The 18,576-nt window shown below is 42.8% G+C and overlaps 1 protein-coding gene across 3 annotated transcripts in view; it reads left to right on the top strand.

Moving 5' to 3' along the window:
* The window catches only part of mtpn (myotrophin), a 95,395-nt gene that overhangs the window by 68,921 nt on the left and 7,898 nt on the right, over positions 1 to 18,576 (top strand). For all 3 annotated transcript variants that reach the window (XM_061807049.1, XM_061807050.1, XM_061807048.1), the window contains one exon: positions 16,330 to 16,457. In XM_061807049.1, the coding sequence (XP_061663033.1) occupies positions 16,392 to 16,457 (66 nt within the window). In that variant the 5' untranslated portion in view covers positions 16,330 to 16,391. The remainder of the gene's footprint in view (positions 1 to 16,329; positions 16,458 to 18,576) is intronic.

Here is an 18,576-nt window from a genome sequence, read left to right as displayed (position 1 = left end):
TCAGTGTCTGGCAACCTCAAAATTCCTACTTGTGTAACTTTGACAGTGGACTTTTGAGGACATACCGGGACTTTTTGCACCTGAAAACTATCATGTTGGAGCCCAAAGGATATCTCGGTGTGTAACATTAGATTAGATTCTGACCTGCTCCGATTTCAGTGTCTCTTTATTGGTGATGTACCATGAAATACAATTTTGTACCCTTCACATTGTTGGACTCACACACACACACAAAAAAAAAAATAATAATCTTGAAGTCTGATAAGTATCCCAACGGAGTGAATTTCTTGTTTGAGGACAGAAATGGACTTCCAATTCTTTGTTCCCTTGATAATTGGCATTTTCAGTTGGGGAACATTCCTGGACTTTTTGAATCTGAAAACCAGTATCACACTTGTCTAAATTCCAACTGGATTCAGTTTCAGTTATAATCTGGTAATTCCTCCGACACTCTGCTTTTCCTATTGGGAAGCACGCTTTAACATTTTGTTTGAAACCTTGGCGTCCAATAACTATTCACTCACTATCCATTCTAGATTGTTCCTTTTGCATAAAAGTAAATCTCGTTCTTGTCACTGGGGTACTATCCTCAAACAGGGAGTACAAAAAAGATTGTGCCTTTAAAGGGACAGAAATGGGCTGCACTCCTATTTTTGTTTGTAGAATATGATGTGAGTGGGATACACACACACACACAAAAAGGAAAAATCCTCTCAGAATGGTTCCTTTTGTAGAAAAAGATGACCAATTGATTTTTTTTTTTTTTTGTCTTTCTCTTCGGTGTTCCGTATCTATCTGATCTAAAAGCGTCCTCACCTCCTGTTCTCCCGGTAGGTAGCCCCGATCACTGAGTTTACCGCCACTGCATTGAACTTTTCAAAAATATGATCTGCTTGTTCCTTGGTGCTGAGACGCCGATCGCGCTTTCCTGCGGGGAGTTCAAGTTAAACTAAACGTATTGATTTCTTTGCCGGTTGTTGCTCTCAAGGGTCACGTGTGTGCTCAAATTTTATTTTCTCCAATGCAAACCTTTCAGTGGAACACATCAGCGATACAAAATGATGTAATATATGTGTGTGTATGTGTGTGTGTGTGTGTGGTGTGTGTGTGTGTGTGTATGTATATATATATATATATATAGAGAGAGAAATTTTTTTTCCATTTGTTTATTTATTTATTTTTGGGCTGGGTTTTCTTGCTTATTGCAGATTCCAAGATTTTAGAGTTTGGGGAAAATTTGGGTCTCATCTTGTATTTTTTCCCTAATAGTTATTTTTCCTAGTGGATTGTTTTCCGTTTGTATACTACATGGTTGTTTTGTATTTTTTTAATATTGTTAGCTTGATTAGAAAATAATAAATCACATGTATTTTCATTTATATTTAGGAGCATATTTTTTCCACTGTGTTCTAATAGTTACAATTTTAGATTGTATTGTGATTGATGTAATTATTATGGCAGTTATTATTATGCTCTATTTTACAACTTTATTTTCCATGTAATATAACATAATCATAACAATTATTTTATTCTTATCAATTATTATGTTTCCACCTATACTGTGGTTTGCAGACTTTATTTGATGTCTCAGCATTGCTGCAAAATCTTACAAGGATTCCAACACAATTCCGCCGTTAGACATATTTTTATTGTTTTGGGGCTGGCGTGGTGGTGCCTTACGGTACAAGTTTATTTTACACTTGTAACTCAAAACACTCATCAAAACGTCTTTCCCCATTCAAATGAAAGGAAATCCTCTTAATTCGTTCTCGCTTCCCCTGAAAAAGAAAAAAAGTTTGCAATGTAAAATAGTACTATATAATGTATGTTAAATAACATACACTGTACTGATATTATTAAATGGAACGTAAAGATTTCAACAATTTTGGGGATTTTTTGCTTGTATCACATTGTGCTACTACATCTGGTGGCCACCTGGGGGCAGTATAGTACAGCTAGCCGAATATACATCGAGCTGTTGAAAACTCAGTAAGCTGCAGTCACATTTGTTCTTGTTTGCAGAAGATAAAGAATATATATCTGTGAGGTCTACATGTGTTGCTCCATCATCTGAGTGGGTGGAAAAAAAAAATCACCTGAGCAATGGCGCCGATCATGAAAATGTCGTAAATCGGGTCACTTGTACCTCAAGGCACCGCTGTATTTCCTGTCCAGTCGGAAATCAAAGGGATGCAGAGGGCACGTCGTTTGGGGTCCTCCCTCCAGGTGCTCGGATGACGATCGGGCGGCGTTTTAAGCGCGGTGCCTGAAAGCGGCTTCAAACTAGCCCTCCTCCCCTTTTTCCTGCCTTAATTAGGCAATTGAAAGATCTGAGGCGTGCACGTGTGCCAGGATAATTTGGGTTAAAACGGCAACGCACATCAGCCATTTATCCCCGTACACAACAAAGGGAAGGGGGGCAGCTGTGATCTGGAAGCTCTTTCACGACTTCCCGCCTGTTACAAAAGCGCCCTTGTTGTTTACTCTGCACCATCGGGAACACGAATCTCCCCTCCGTTGCGAATTGTCCATCAAAACTGGGCCCGGATGAATGATTCCTCGCACAACGCTTTCAATCTGGCGAGAAAATGATTGATATTAATGGGATTTTTTTTTGTCTGTGCCGGAGGTAAAAATGCAGCGAGTTAATGAAATAACGGGAGACGCATCCCCGTGAAACTTGAAAAGATTCTTTTAGCTGTTTTTCATCTTTGCTGGCGCCGGCGTGACAGCCATTTAATAACTTTGTCTGTTATTCAGCATGACCGCCTTGGAATATTGTGCTTATCGGTGTTTACATGGGCCTTTTTTTTTTCCCACTGGGTCATTGGTGCATCAAGTTTGATTGACACCCTCCATTGTTATTGTGCTTGTACTTTTGTTGTAGTGCACATCCTTAATTTATATATTTATGTATTTTCCATAGGCGGCTCGGTTGATCAGCGGGAAAGCGTCGGCCTCACAGCTCTGAGGTCCCGGGTTTGATCCCGGACCTGCCTGTGTGAAGTTTGCATGTTCTCCCCCCGCCTGCGTGGGTTCTCTCCGGGCACTCCGGTTCCACTCCCACATCCCCAAAAATATGCAACGTTAATTGGACACTATAAATTGCCCCTAGGTGGGATTGTCTCTATGTGCCCTGCGGTTGGCCTGGAACCAGCTCAGGGTGTCCCCTGGCTCCTGCCCCTTGACAGCTGGGATAGGCTCCAGCGCTCCCCGGGACCCTTGTGAGGATAAGTGGCTAAAGAAATTGGATGTATAGTTTCCACATAATTCCTTGTTATTGATGACAGAAGTCAAGTATGATGTCATCTATTTATCACGTGAGAGCCCTCTGCAGCTTCTGTTGTGTACTTGAAAACCGCTACACTAATAATCGGGTTATTTTTGTATTGTATACAATTTTTTTATTACTTTAACATTAGTTTTAATATTTTATATAGATTTCTTTTTTGTATTTGTTTCCCCATTTTCTTCTATTGAAACTAGTTGTTCGTTTTAACACATCCTATCATTATGTTCTTTCGTGGATTTTTTTTAGATTTTTCAACAGATTCTTAGTACGATACAATTTAGTCTTAATTATGCTATGTTCTTTGTATCTTTTTTAAAATGTTTCTATTTTTTCCTCATTTCTAGTTCCTTTTTTTTTTTCTTTTTTTTGCTGTCATGACTGCCAAGATCCATCTTTGCATATCCTTCCTTGTGTTCATTTTTTTTTTTTTTTGACCAGTCTTTTAATAGCTTGGAGCTTATCTTATCCAACCTCAAGGCTACACGTGGTGTGGGATAGTAAAAGAAAAAGCAAACCAAAACAAGTCTGACTTTCATGCAAAGAAAACATCCTCCAGCTAAAGAAGACGAGCTCACAGCGCTAAACCAGGGTCAAAGTCAATTTTATTCCGAACATTCTTGCTGAAGGGTTGATGAGGCTTCACTACGACTTCTTAACGGTCATGGTGGGGCTGAATACAAATTTATTTATTATTACTGTGATTTCTGGACTACAAGCCGCACCTGATTATAAGCCTCGCACAGTACATTTTTAAAGGAAAACCCATTGTGTACTTGTCTATAAGCTGCATGTGCCCACATTGAAACATGAGATATTACAAAGAAAGACGGTACACAGAGAGTTTTCAAAATTTTAACAATATACCTAAGCTTTTCTTTCCAAACAGTGCCTGTGACGCGGCAGTAACACAGCAGCAATACGGTAGTATTAGCGGTCTCAACTATTTTACGCAAGGATATGTACACGGAATTAAGATTTTGGAGCAGGACGCAATGTCAGAGTTACAGCGACACGTTGGCGATCGATCTAAAACAGTTTGACGCCTCACAAACTTATTGTTATATTGAAATCCAACGTGATAAACTAGTGGAATCGTACTGCGCATGTAAAGCAGCGTGAGTACTTTTTACTTGGAAAGATCACGAGTAATATCATTGTAGTCTTTATAAGTGAGTGGGGGTATTCATTTGACTTAGCTCGTAATTGAATAGAGTGCTCTGTCTTAAAAGTCTGATGTGATACAAATAGGCAAATAGACATTTCTCTTGCATGACATCGCGCATTTACGTATCCCTAACCGGACCTTTCGGCATAAAACATTACACTTTGTTCTCCTGCAATGTACAAAGAACTGATAATAATGAAATCAAAGTCAGAGAACTTACTTCTGCCTCACTTACCTTCGAACATACAGCCTGGTGTTTGGTGATACTGTCCACATTTAGTTGTACGCGCGCTCTTCCGCAAGCCTCAATCCATCGTAGACACTCGGTCGACTGTGTTTTCGGCTTTGGAAAATGAAAGAACCGGGCCCCTTGTAACCTAGCAGGATATCTTTCATCAGAATTGCATGTTCCCCAAGCGCATCTGAGGACCATTTTCTTTGTAACATTAACTTTTCCAAGCGCACGCCACTGACAAGCAGCATTGCTTGTGGGACAATACGGCGGGAGGGGCGTGTCAAGCCAGGGGTTAAGACAATGCGGCTATCTGATTGGCTATTATTGTACGAGTGATTGACAGGTCGGAAAGGTCCATTAGGGTGAAACTCAATCACGCGCTTGGTCCATTGTCAGGGAGGCTGAAATTTTCCAGCTGTTAAAGTATATGCAACCATTGAAAAGATTTTCAAATTATAAGCACTTCCACGGTGCAGTCAATGCTAGCGCAAAATATTCAGGATGAAAACAAAATGTCAGGAGAACGTTAAAAGAACATTTGAACTCTATTTGTGGTTAATCAGGCACACGTAAATCAGAATCAGCTTTATTGGCCAAGTGTGTAAAAACACGAGGAATTTTCTATGCTCTGTCAGTTAGTAAAGTATAAAATACATTGTTCTTTTAATGAGAACATCCTTTTCTCTGCAAGCATCGTGAAGGTCATGTTGACCATCAAGCAGAAAGTATTTGGTGTGTAATAGTTTCTGCGTTCCCACCATTAATTGCTTAATTAACTTTTTTTTTCTGTTTAATTAAGATCCGTGTAAGCATGTACGCAGACCGTGGAACAGCAAACGGCCCCCTTGAGCCTCTCCAAGCGCCCTGCTTGTGTTTGGCTTTGACAATAATGGCCCGCCATTGATTAACACGGTCAATTGGGGAAAAAAACAAGACATTCAAATATGCTAATCCTTGAAAAAGTACTGTAATGTAATTTATCCAGATTTACTTTGTGCGGTGTAAACATAACCATTGCCCCAACCCTGATGCTATGTCAATTAAAAACATTCAAATATGTGAGGTTATAATGTCCACATTAGATGACCTCATTAGTGATTAAGCCCAATTCTCTTGTTACCCAACAATATTTTTAATTACACAGCACCCCGAATGACTATTGCCTCGGGGGCTGCTCGAATGGGGTTCATTGCCATCAGGCTAGTAATAACACTTAAACGAAAGAGAAGAGGTGTTGTGCTACTTAGCAGGAAAACTGTGGACTGTTGGGCCCAAGCTATGCTGCAAATAGCAAAAAAAAAAAAAAAAAAAAAAACCGCGAGTACTTGAAAAGACAAAAATCTCACGACAATCAAGATGTATCACTTCAACATAATTTCTTGGACACCGATTGTGTCAATGAAGAAAAGTGAGTTTGTCAGCAAATAGCTGGGACAGGAAACGAACGCTGAATTTGTGAATTCCAAACCATAAAAGTTGGAGGTTCAGTGTAGCGCGAAAGCTGGTCAGCCTCCATTGTTCATGTCACTGCGGCTCACCATTTTTTTCCTTCTTCCAAAAGCCTGCCAGAATTGACCCGCCTCATTATCTCCAAACACAAACGTGTTACACGGGCGGCGACAATGAGGATGAGCATCCCTTTATTGAAATCACAATTAATCACGGCGCCACAAACAATATGCTTGCGCCATAATTCATCACCCACGTTCCCTGCCATGTCGAAACATCCCTCCAAATATTTATTGTGCTCTGCGCCTCGCCTGGTGGGTAATTAGACGTGGCTACAGTCTGCACGAGAGGACGTGAAAGCGGTGATGAGTTTGTTAATTACCACACCGGACCATCCTGACAGCTGCGCGCTAGTGGGTATGCCGCGTGATTAATGGTCTGGATGCAGCGCACAATATCCAAAAACTGTTGCTTTTGAAGTGAATGCACCAGATAGCTTTTCCACAAGTGCTTGAAATTCCACTTCGAGGTCTTTCTTGTCCAGGAACAGGTCTTGTAGGTGTTGTACAGGAACATGTTGAGCTTGCTTGGTTATTCTGCAATAACATGTTCTCTTGATAAACTAGCTTTGTGTACTTTACTTGAAGCTTTTCTTTGTAAACCACTCATAGCTCTTGTGCAGGAATATGTTTTTCCTCAGTAAACACATTTTTAGTATTGCCCCGAAAAGTCTTTGTGGTAATCTGACTGTGTTAGGCAAGAATTTTCCTCACTAAGCCCAACTGTTGGTGATGTGCAGGAGCAGGTTGTCTAGATGAACAAGTTGGACATTTTATTCAGGTACTTGTCTCTTAGCTAAACTATTGGGAAGTGTTAAACAGGAAAAGCAACTTTAGCTGTTGTACAGGAGCAGGTTTTGTCTGTTAACCCACTAAAATGTTATTGCCAGCTGTGAAACAGCTGTGCATATTGTCCGGGAATATTTGAAAACCAACAGGCATTTTTACAAGAACATAATCTTATTTCAAACTGGGAGCATCTCCTTGGTTGTTTCTTAATGACCAAATCCAGATGCAGCGCGGGAGCAGGAACGTGTAGTTGCAATGTCACGGTGGAATGATGCTCAATGTCTATGACAACAAAGAAGCAGGCCATCTCTGTGTGAAATGAAAATGGCAGCAAGCTAATGGCTGCCTCAGTTTCCCAGCCTGAAGTGGGATACGCGAGCCCTTCACTGCCTTTTTCTTCTCCGGGAAAACACAAGCGTGACTCCTAATCCGGTCGCACAGTGCGATTAACTCCACTGCCGGCTGCCTGGAACCCTCCCTATTCTTTGTTTGTCTATTTCACGCATGCCCCCTTTCTTATTCCCTCCAGTGCTACACACCATTCGTTTTGTACAAAAGTCATTGCGGCTGGATTGAGCTATGATTGCGTATTCCTGGAAGCAAAAAGGCTGCCCGCGTACAGATAAGCATGCCAAGCATCCTCGCAGACTGGTATAGCTTTTAAATGAACGGACATGGGTGGCATCTTGTATCAAGCCAAAGTTGGGGGTCAAAATCCTTGCATAATGGACATCGGCGTCCTTTCCGCAAGGGCGTCTCATCGCCATGGATGTAAAGTGAAATTTAGGAGACGTAGACGCACACAAAAAAAAGATATGCCCGGAAAGGATGTCTGACATTTTGAGGTCATTTTGTCTCTTTCCAGGGGTTCTTGGAGGGCCATTCCTCGAGCAATTTGTTCTGTTGCTACAAAATTGAAAACTTGTATACTTGATAAATGGGAAATTTCAGCTCCTGAAGCCAGTTTGACTGAGCAACATGAATTTGCTTTGCTTTGTAATGGATGTTTTAGGCTCAATTCCAGGGCTACTTCAAAGATGGACTCATCCTCAAGATTGTTGATGTAATTGCCACCAAATGAGAACCATGTGTACGAGACAGCTGGATGATGTTAAATTGTGAGGAATTGGCTTTTCCATCATTGCACGTGGTGGAGTGTGGCAATGAAGACTGATTTCGGGCCATAAAAAAAGAATCACTCTCGCCAAAGTTGAACTGTCTTGAAAATTGACCCCGTTCTACCAGTTTTACAAAGACGTGTCCAACAATCACTTGGTGACTTCTGCTTCACAATGACGGGAAGACCACATTGAGGTGTGTTGCGATACAACTGACTTGTTTTGTTGTTTAAAAAAATTTCAGACTCATCAGTAGGACCTGAGGAGTTTGTAGATAAGTCATCAGCCTCTGAGGCGACAGAATGAACCATAAATGTATCCGATAAATCAAAAATGGAATCATTTGGCAAAGAAGTCTTGGGGAAAAAATGTCTTTTGACATCGAAGGAGTCACCGCATAAGACGGAAAAATACCCGGAACGTCATCCTCAAATTGCTCTGTATTGGGCGAACACTCCGGAGAAACAAGTGACAATAGGATCGGCACCCGGAACTGGAAGACAGTCAAAAACACCAACCTCGACGGTCTCAGAAACCAGATCTGAAGTCAAATTCACAAAATGCAACAGAGCAAGAGAATACCCATGCCTATATAAGAAGACTGAGAAGGACCATCAACAGAGCTTCTTACCACCACTATTTGGACAAGTAGACAAGTACACGCCACACTGGATTCTGCCTTATATTCTTGGACATTTGTGAACTGGAAAGAACATTTGCCTGGTTGTTGAACTCTGACTATTCATAGCTTGGCTCAACTACTCGGTCTTTGAACTTCTATTCTGTGTTGATTGTTTTATTTTTGTGTTGTGTGTGTGTGATTAAATTGTCTTAAACGCAATACAACTGCTTTGTCATATTTTGCCGGTTGGACTTTGGGGATTTTAGGTAACAGGTCTTTGAATTTGACATGAATAATGATGAATGATTTAACATGAAGTATGAATTCAAAATCTGATCAACTGGATCAACAGGAGTCATCATTGTTCAGCGGCCTTTCTGATTTAGAGAGATTTTTTTTTTTTTTTATCCCCTCTTTTTAGCCGATCCTGAACCACGTGAGCTCGACAGATGGACCCGACTAAATGACGAGGTTTCATCAATGCGTGTGGTTGCAGAAGTGTTGCAGTTCCCTGAGCAAATTTTGTCCTTCTGCAGGACAGCACATGCAATTAAACCCCACAGCCTTGGCGTTTATCCGCCCCGAGCAGCTTCACCGTGCCATAGCTCAGCTCGCCTTGCGCACTATGATCAATAAATGAGATGCACATCGCGGCGCACCTCTATTGACCTTTTGTGAGGAGCTTCTGGGTGACCGCACTTTGAACGAAGAGGGGCGGATTTCTCCGTAATCAATATATCCGTCCTGAATAATGCCAAACAACAATCCCGTCAATAATCCCTAAATTGCACTTGGAAAGTACGTAACGCGTACTAGCGAAAGCAGGTGGTGTTAATCGGAGTGATGAATGTTCCGAGGACCTCGGTGAGCCCTGACTGCTCCTGGGGTCTTTTTATAACGCAACTTTCTGCAATATTCCGCCCGGGTCAAAAAGTCACGCCAGGAGGCAGAAAGTTGCGGGGCGTGTGTTGTGTTGTGTTCTGTCGGTTATTAAAAAGTTATGGTATTCACCCTGAGTGTCTGCAATGCACGGGAGTGTTGGACTGTTACAAAGAGCACATCATTTTAATTGCTCCAGTGCCCTTTCTCCCCCAACAATTCCTCAAAACTTGCTCATTTACATTTCATTTGCATTCAAGTGTATCATAACACGACTGTTTTGGGCTCACAAGATGAGTTTTCGTAGCACGCATCCTCAAGACAGCTCCTGCATGGGAATCATCCCAACATAAAATACTGGGATGATATCTCAACATATCTCCATATCGATCCAAGATATATCAGATCTACTTATACTGTAGCCACACCATCTCTTTTGCAAGACAATAATGCACTTAATTACTGAAGGGAAATACATTTTTAAAAAATGACCATGGGGCAAATAAAATTCAAAAATGTATGATTGATTTTTGTAACAGCAGGAAAATATACTCACTTTATTGTGAGTGCGGCTGTTTGTCTCCATGTGCCCGGTAATTGGCTGGCAACCAGTTCAGGGTGTACCCCGCCTCCTGCCCGTTGACAGCTGGGATAGGCTCCGGCACTCTCCGCGACCCTCGTGAGGATAAGCGGCAAAAGAAAATGGATGGATGGATAAAACAGAAACTGGGAATAAAATACTAAGAAAGTAAATAATGGATCGTAGCATAATGACGGCTTTTGTGTATGGTAAACCTATGATTGAATGTTATTTCATGTTTTTCACACAACTTGTCTAAAGTTGCCTTGATTTGCATCACGTGTGTCCATTTGTCACACAATTGCTCCATTGTCAGGTCAGTAGTTTCATTGGAATTCGCAACCCATCTAGTGAGAGCATCAAGTCCATTTTCAGACTTTCATGAAAACTTTTTAGGGGCTGAATTGTTCAAATGTATCGGTCGATTTGAAATGTGCTTCATTGCCAGTCCTCTTCTTAACGAAGCTGAATTAACCTGTGACCTCGCCTGAGCGCCAATTAGAGCCTCGTTTCAATGACACGCGCAAGCGCGAGCTGATGTCTGCCTACATTTGGACCGCAAGCGGCAGAGCAAATTAAGGAAGGGGAGACGAATTTCAAGGAGGGAAGTGAGGAGCAGAATCAACCACTGAAATCAGAGCCGAGGAATCCCTTTTATTTTCCGCACCCAGATAGCTCGTTTTGCAGCCGCCCTCTTGCCGTTCATTAGTCACCCGTGTAGCAAGGCCGCTTCATTAGCTAGCTGGGGCCAACTTGGAGACTTAAGCACCAATTTAAAACCGTTCCCGGCTGTCTCGATAATGTACGTACATAGAAAATATGCTCCCACATGCTTTTGTCATGAAACCCCAAAGATTAAGCCATGACATAGCCTATTTCTTGTCTTGCCGATATTAGCCCGTTTTTAAGAGTGCAGTTCTATCTCATACAAATGGGCAACGGCTAATCCCCGCCCCATATACTGCTGGGAAATTGGCGAGTTTCGGCTTGCGTTACCCTGAAAACCAGGGGCAGAGCTTGGGTGTCGCAAAAGCAAAGCCCCAAAATATGGCGGCGGAAAGGCCAGCACCCCTCAAGGCAGCAAAAGCATTTCCTCACAATCACCTCCCGGCCACCAGTTTGTCATATTTATTTTGTTGAGCGCAAACTCTCAAGCCTGGCTGTATTTCCGTTTATCGTGCGGCTCTCTAGCCAACAAACTCTAGCGAGGGAGGTCAGGTGCGCTTATTCTGATTTTTTTTTTTTTACCGGCTATTATCATGTGATTTGGTCCAACTTTATCTCAAAGCAAAGAGATGATTTATCTCAACCGCGATGCCAAGATAAATGACTCCCCCCTTTGCGAAAACACAATTGGTGTAATTGGATCATTCTTCGCAGCGGTGCACCATAACTCCTGCGTTATTTACCCCGGTGGCAGGTAATGTTTTTCATTATATGCCAGGCCAGTTTTATATATAGAAAACAGGTGGGAAGGGATGTCGCCCACAGCCATCTTTCTTGGTAAGTCTCCGTAGGTGCATCTAGTATTGATTGGCAATAGAGAGAGAGAGAGAGAGAGAGAGAGAGAGAGAGAGAGAGTCCTGCACATACTTTGCCGGCTAAATTTAGCAGGCTAAGCAACACATCCACACACAGTGACGAGCTCCTTGAGGGGATGCTGGGATGTACTCACACAAGTAGACCAACAAAGGGCTCCGTTCGTACACAAAAAAGACAAAAGAACAGAAGTGTTTATGGTGCTAGCTGTGGCTAATTGGCTCCAGGTGCCCTCGCTGAGGGTTCCCTCTTCCCATGGGCCGCAAGATTGACAATCCGCCACTTGCCTTTTTCCACAAGTCCTCCTCTTAAAACTCTCAGGGTCAAAACAATGAATGCAATCTTTGCCAAGGTTGAACTTTGCCACTCGAACATCCCGACAGATGTGATGCATCAAGACCTGCCCGGATGACATTCGGCCTAGAACCAGTCAAGCGGAAAATGGTTGAAATACGTTAACTAGCCTGGGCAGGGATTGTAAAATAACTTGCGGCAATTGTGTGATGATCGATTATATTGGGAGGAAAACACAAAGACTGACACAAAAAAAAAAAATCCTGACGGGAACTTGTCCAAGTGTGACATCAGACAAGATCAATATTAGATCAATTTGTTTTGATGGTTTATCGTAAGACACAGTGTGCAATTGTTTTCCTGTGATACTGATAAACTCACAATACAGAGATTGTATGATAATACACACACGAAAATCTCCGAATTTCTAACTAACGAAGAGAACCATAATCAGGAGATAACGATCACAAAAAGCTTTGCCGAAACACATCATTGATTCTTCAAAGAAACTTTTTAGCATTTTAAAACAGCCTTTATCCAACTTTTTCAAGCTAAGTACTCCTTCCGACATAGAAAAAAAAAACATGGCACATTCATTCAAAAAACAACGCGTGCTTCAAGGCATTGTACTTAATCACGCAGCTGTGCCAAAATATATATATTTTTTAAGTTATCTCACGCACCCGGTTTGGTAATCTGTGCTCTAGAAGGTAACTCTATTCCTTTTGACACTCCATTTTTCCGCCACCCTCTTAAGGAATTTGGCTGATACAAAATAAGCTATGATTTCTTTTTTTTTTTTGGGTGGTTCGTGAGTAACTTCCCAGAAAAGCGCCTCTGCTAATCAGCGCATTTCACATGAAAAGGATGTCAATCGGCCTCCTTCAAAGGCTCTTAATCACTCGCGTGAAACGGGCTGAAATGTGTCGAGCTTGCTGATCTCCAAGTGAAGGTCACATGCAATTTGGTCACCCCGGCCTGCCTTCTCCCCGTTTTCCTGCTTCCTCGCTCGCCAGATTTCCCAGACGCCGCCGTTTGTGAATGCGACTTTACAGTAGCTCATTAGCGAGTATGCGCGTTCAGGCAGAGAAGGCCTGGTAATAAGAAGGACGCGGCGTTGGAAAATCTAGCAAAAGGTTTGGTCAGCAGGAATAAAATCACGGCTGATTTTCTCCCACTTTAGAATAAAAATCTGGCACAAGGTGTCATTAAGGGAACGCGAGGGCCCATCTGCAAATGTGAATGCTTTTCCCGAGACGGCAATTTAAGTGGAAAGAAAAGGAGGTGGAAAAGCTTCTCATCTCGTTGCTACCTGCGGGGTCCGTCAGACTTTCGGCCACAGAGGTAATTACAATTATGCAAATGCGGCGGATCGTCATGGCGTGGAACAAAAGGAACGCCACGTATGCACACTCCAGTCCTCTAGCTAGTTTATGGAAATACAGGTACAGGGACTCGTACTTCTGAGTATGAAAAGGTTCCCATGTCTACGATCTGATGGTTCAGACACTACAAAATGTCCCATTGATATTGCCTCCAGGATCGGGTGTTGAAGTGGCCCAAATTAGTTCAGTCTGTTGAGAAATGTCGTAAAAACTCCAAACTAGGCCAGTGTTTGTTACACTGAAAGTGCAGTGGTACATTCTGGAAAACATTGGGATCCAAACCTGTTCATACCTCGAAGCAAAAAAGGAAAACTGAAACCATTTTGTTTTTCACAACCCGAGTAGTAGAGTGAGAAAAGATTGGGATCCAGATTGGTTTCACCTGTTGACATTGATGTGATAAATGGTGTAAGAATCCCGAAGAGATTGGAATCGACGGTAATTTGGATTGTTCTCACTACCAAGGAAGAGAGAGATCTCAAATCAGGTCTGTGTTTACTACATTGACACTGTAGTGGTAGAGTCTCAATTGGTTTCAGTTATTCATGCTGTGATGGAAGCAAACGGTGCAGACTGCGGAATCTTGAAATCCATAGTGGTTTAGGGCTGTTCGCATTGCCAATGAATCTCAAACCAGGTACCTACTTTGGGACTGGAATTGTACATTCTGGAAAAAGCTAAGAATCAAAATTGGTTTCGACTGTTTACATAGTTTTAGATAACGGTCAAAAAATTCAGAACTTGGATGGAGTTTTTCCCTACACTGGTAGTGCAGTGGTACCGTATGGAAAAAAAAAACTCAAAATCCAAAGGGGTTTTGACTGCTTATACAGCCATGGAAAAGTAACAAAATTGTCAAACCAGGTTTAGATTTTTCCTACACTAGTAGTTTAGTGGTATCATTTGGAATAGATTGGAATCCAAAGTGCTTTGGGCTTTTCATACGTTCAAACTGTTTTTTTTTTTTTTTTGCTAGTCACACCACACAAACCCGACACCAGGATCATTTTTACTTCACTTTTGGTAAATTGGTACAGTCCACACGCACACAATTTATACCCCTCGTTAAATTTCAAGACAATCACCTCCCCCTGACAACACCACATTGTCACGTCATCAGCCAAGCTCTCCGCGCTAATCTGACAACGCTCGCGTATCTTAACGAAGATAAAAGCGGCGTCGTGGAAGAAGCCCGTTTGCTCGGGCTCCCACTTGGGGGGGTCGGGTGGGTGTTGTTTCCAATGCAAAATGCCCTTGCTCCTTTTTGTGCTCCTCTTATTCATCGGCATTTGTTTGGCAAAGTGCTGGAAGTCACCTTGGAAAGGGAAACAAAAGAAAATGTTTGTAATCATCAAATTAATTGCTATCATCCCCCCCCCCCAAAAAAAAAAAATAGCAGCCATTCATCACAGAAAAGCATTTGGGTGCACTACTCTGTCATCTCGGCTGCAGGAGACTCTATTTATTTGTTTGTTTATTTGTTGGGGCGATTACTCCTGATCAGCATTTAATGGCAGCCCCGTTTAGCTCATTACCAAAATAGCCACTTGATATTCTGCTCGGAGGAAGACAAAAACGCTCGATTTGCCGGATTTTATCCGCCGAGTCTTTAATCGAACGGCAGCAAATTGCGGAGATGTTGCGGCTAAACCTCCCTCGTGTCGATTGATTGACTTCCAGGTGGTCATTGAGTTTCTCCTCACAGTCGTAGAACACGGCTCTCGTTACTTTTTAATAGTTATTTGTCAAGTGAATTGCACTTCCAATGTTTTTTTAAAATTCAGCCTCGTTTTTTTGGAGGTGGGGACGGACGGACGGGGGGGGGGGATAAAGCCACACTTGCACGTGTATTCAGCCAGAACGTCTGCTCCGTGGCACTGACGAGATGGCGGGGAAGGCCCTCAGGATTTGAATAAACAAAGATAGATGAAATGCTAGCGCGAGGGGAGAGGAGCTCTCCACCCGTGACGGGTGGAGAGCTCCAGAGCGCCGCAAAGGGTTCGGCGTACCCGCCTGATTTGTGCCTAATAAACTTGTCACATCCTATCAGGTCTCACAACCGTCGGGCTTGTTCAAGGGAGGGAGTGAGTGTCCGAGTGATGGATGAGGCCTCTCCATATGGCATGATGACGCCAGGTGACACGGGTGACTTGTGGACACCGACTGCCTTCATTCTTTTTATTATCTCTGTATTCATCTTGTAAGTTGACCACGCTGACCCTGCACACTTTTATTGGGACGCTCAAGCTTCGAAAATAAATTTATGTCTTGTGGTTAAACAGAATTTGTAGGGAACACGCAAACCTTGTAACTTTTTATCTTGTTGCCACTTGTTGCTTGGCGGAACGTGCGAGGCACAGCCGAGACTTCAAAGACGCGCACGCTTGCCAGACAGAATTCGTAGGGCACACTTGAGACTTGAAATCAAATTTTCAATGGCATCTCTGGCTGAACGCAAACCAGCCTGAAAAACACATTTTTGCGGACACTTGTTGTTACCACGCAAAATTCATGGCCAGCAGGAAGGTGGAACCAAGTTCAAATCTACTACAGTGTGGTTTATTAACATCGTAATTTGAGCCGTGTTTTTTTTTTTTTTCTTTGTCTTACTCTGTTTTAATGGAAAGGGGTGTGGGGGCTGGGGGAGGGGGTCCTTCCTATAGACTGCCTTCGACCACGTGATGGGTTCACTCTAATGCTTTTGCATGTAGACCGGGGTTACACAAATGTTCGTACGACTGTTGAAAGTGACGCCTGATGGGCTAAAAAAAACTCTGGAAAGTTATCGGAGCCCATTAGAAACCGTTACGACAAGAAGTGCGCTTTGAGCGACAATATCGACCCATACTGTATGCCTTGGAGAAACACAAATGGAGCACACAACCTATCCACACATGGTTCACTATCTTCTCTTTTCGACAAGCGCTCATACCGTGGACCAATTGAAGGATTACGAAGGTCTGGAGGCCGACAACGAATTCATCAATGGCTGGGCATCTTCGTCATGCAGCGGTATCCATAGTGAGCAACCTGTGTCTCCACACGGCTAAGGTTAGTGTACTGCACAATGCAATTGAAATATGTACCGCGTGATTATGGTCAGCGTTGTGTTAAATTAGGTTGATTATACCAACGAAAGAGCTGTAGATTATTATTTTCATTTTTGTTACCGAGAGAGAGAGAGAGAGAGGTTCGACCGGGACGAGTCCCAAGTGGAGCCCGCACCTCTTTCTCCACTTCCACAACTACATTTTTAACTCAACTCACAAAACAGCTCGCGCTTTTGCAAACTCATTTTAATAAAACAGAAAGTACAGGTTTTGGAGACATGCATTACATTCACACGCGAGTCTTGTGATCGGCTGCTACATCGGCTCTGCTAATACGAGACAGCCACGGTTGTCGCCGTTTGGTTGCTAACTGCTCCGTTTTCTCGCACCGGTTCTTGAGCACAGCTGGCAGTCGAAAGAAAGACGCATTACAAACGGCCGCTTTCGTTTTGAGCAACCGATAACGTAGCAGCGCGCCCCCATTCATACGCCTCTCTGAAATGATTCCCGCTTAGGTGCGTGTTTACGGGAATTCACCAAACCAAGATGGCTCCCGGTGTGTGACATCAGTCGAAAAGAGTCTATATCCGGCTGAAGCGTTTGTGATTTAGCCACAAGAGGGCGCCCTGCTATTGACACTCAGCCCCAAATGAGCTATTCAGAGCACTTTCGGTCTTTGCTGCACACTCGTATCAGCATCTACCTTGCACTGGAGCGCAATGCATCCTTGAGTAAATGAAGCATTATCTCCGCATTGCAGGCATCAGTGGAGATTTGAGACTTTTTTTGTTTTTGTTGTTTTTTTTTAGATGGCACCGGGTCGCGTCAAGCTCTACCGAGTAGAAAATTATTCCGAACTTGTTTCCTCTTGCGCGCTGCTGTAGTTTCATTTCGTTTTAAAATACATTATTTCCTCTCTGTCACAAGTTGAACATTGAATTCCAAAATGATTGTCATCCCCGCCACCGCGCAACAGACTCGGATGAGAATTTGTGTGTGGGGCGGGGGGACAGCAGCTGGAAAAGCGAGATGCCAGCTTCTCTTCTCAGCGCTTAGCACGAGGATAAATTGAAAGCAGTGGTCCAATTCCAGCGTTTACTTTGCTAAAAACTCAATCTAGTGATCTTAAAAGCCCACAGAAAAAAAATCAAGGGGCATATCACATTTATAATAGCCGTCCAAATAAACTGTATTCTGCGTATAATTACTCAACTCAAGTATCACATCTGACTACAGGGATATAAAATAAATTAAAAATGCCAGTGAGGAGGCCTAAATTACAGCTAAAATTATGACTTAGTGTGAAAGGTAGCTTAATCATATTTATGGATTTATGGCTTATTTCCAAGTCACACCCTTTTCCAAAGCACTAAACTGTTACTTTGTGTTGTAACATCCAGACCAGCACTCGATTAAATCCAAATAAATGTCCTCAAATTAGTGAATTAAAACAAGGGTACAAATTCACTGAAAATGCAATAAAATGAGATGGTATGGAGAACTTCATGAAACCAAAAGTGATGCATTGTTTTGGGGCTGAGGACGACTATTATGTAGCGCTCCATTTTTATGTGCCATTACCAGGCACAGTAATTCAATATGAATTGCATTACCGACTCAACACTTTCACTGCATTATGACTTGATATTATTATTGCATACAGACTGATTGAATCTCGAAATAAGTCATGCATGTGGAATTAGTCTACTAAATTGCATAATTGGGACGTTAGAGCATCAGTTATGGTGGCGCTGAAAGGCCGCGGGGAGTTTTAATTGAATAGAAATGGGGGGGGTGCGGTTGGTGAGAGGGAACGGCCCCCTCCCTGTCCCCTTGCCCCCCCTGTAGGTTGCGTAGGAATGGCTTAATGTATTACGGTGACCGGCGCTGCATACCGGAGAGCGCCTGGACACCGCTAATGGATTGAAAAATGGAGGCGGCGTGCCGTCGCAACGATGGGAAGATTCACTTTTGGACTTGGCTCAGGCAGAAACTTTGGCGCTGCCGTGAATACATGAATTCAATTACCTGCGGGGAGGCCTCTTTCTTTCTCTAACAGTTATGTTGTCGTGACACTTTTGAAATATTTCACTCCCCCCCCCCCCCCCCCCCCGAAACGC

The sequence above is a fragment of the Syngnathoides biaculeatus genome, chromosome 20 (assembly GCF_019802595.1).
Source record: "Syngnathoides biaculeatus isolate LvHL_M chromosome 20, ASM1980259v1, whole genome shotgun sequence".
Classification (NCBI taxonomy): Eukaryota; Metazoa; Chordata; class Actinopteri; order Syngnathiformes; family Syngnathidae; genus Syngnathoides; species Syngnathoides biaculeatus.
The sequence above is the reverse complement of the archived record's forward strand: the minus strand, read 5'-3'. Positions and strand labels throughout refer to the sequence as shown.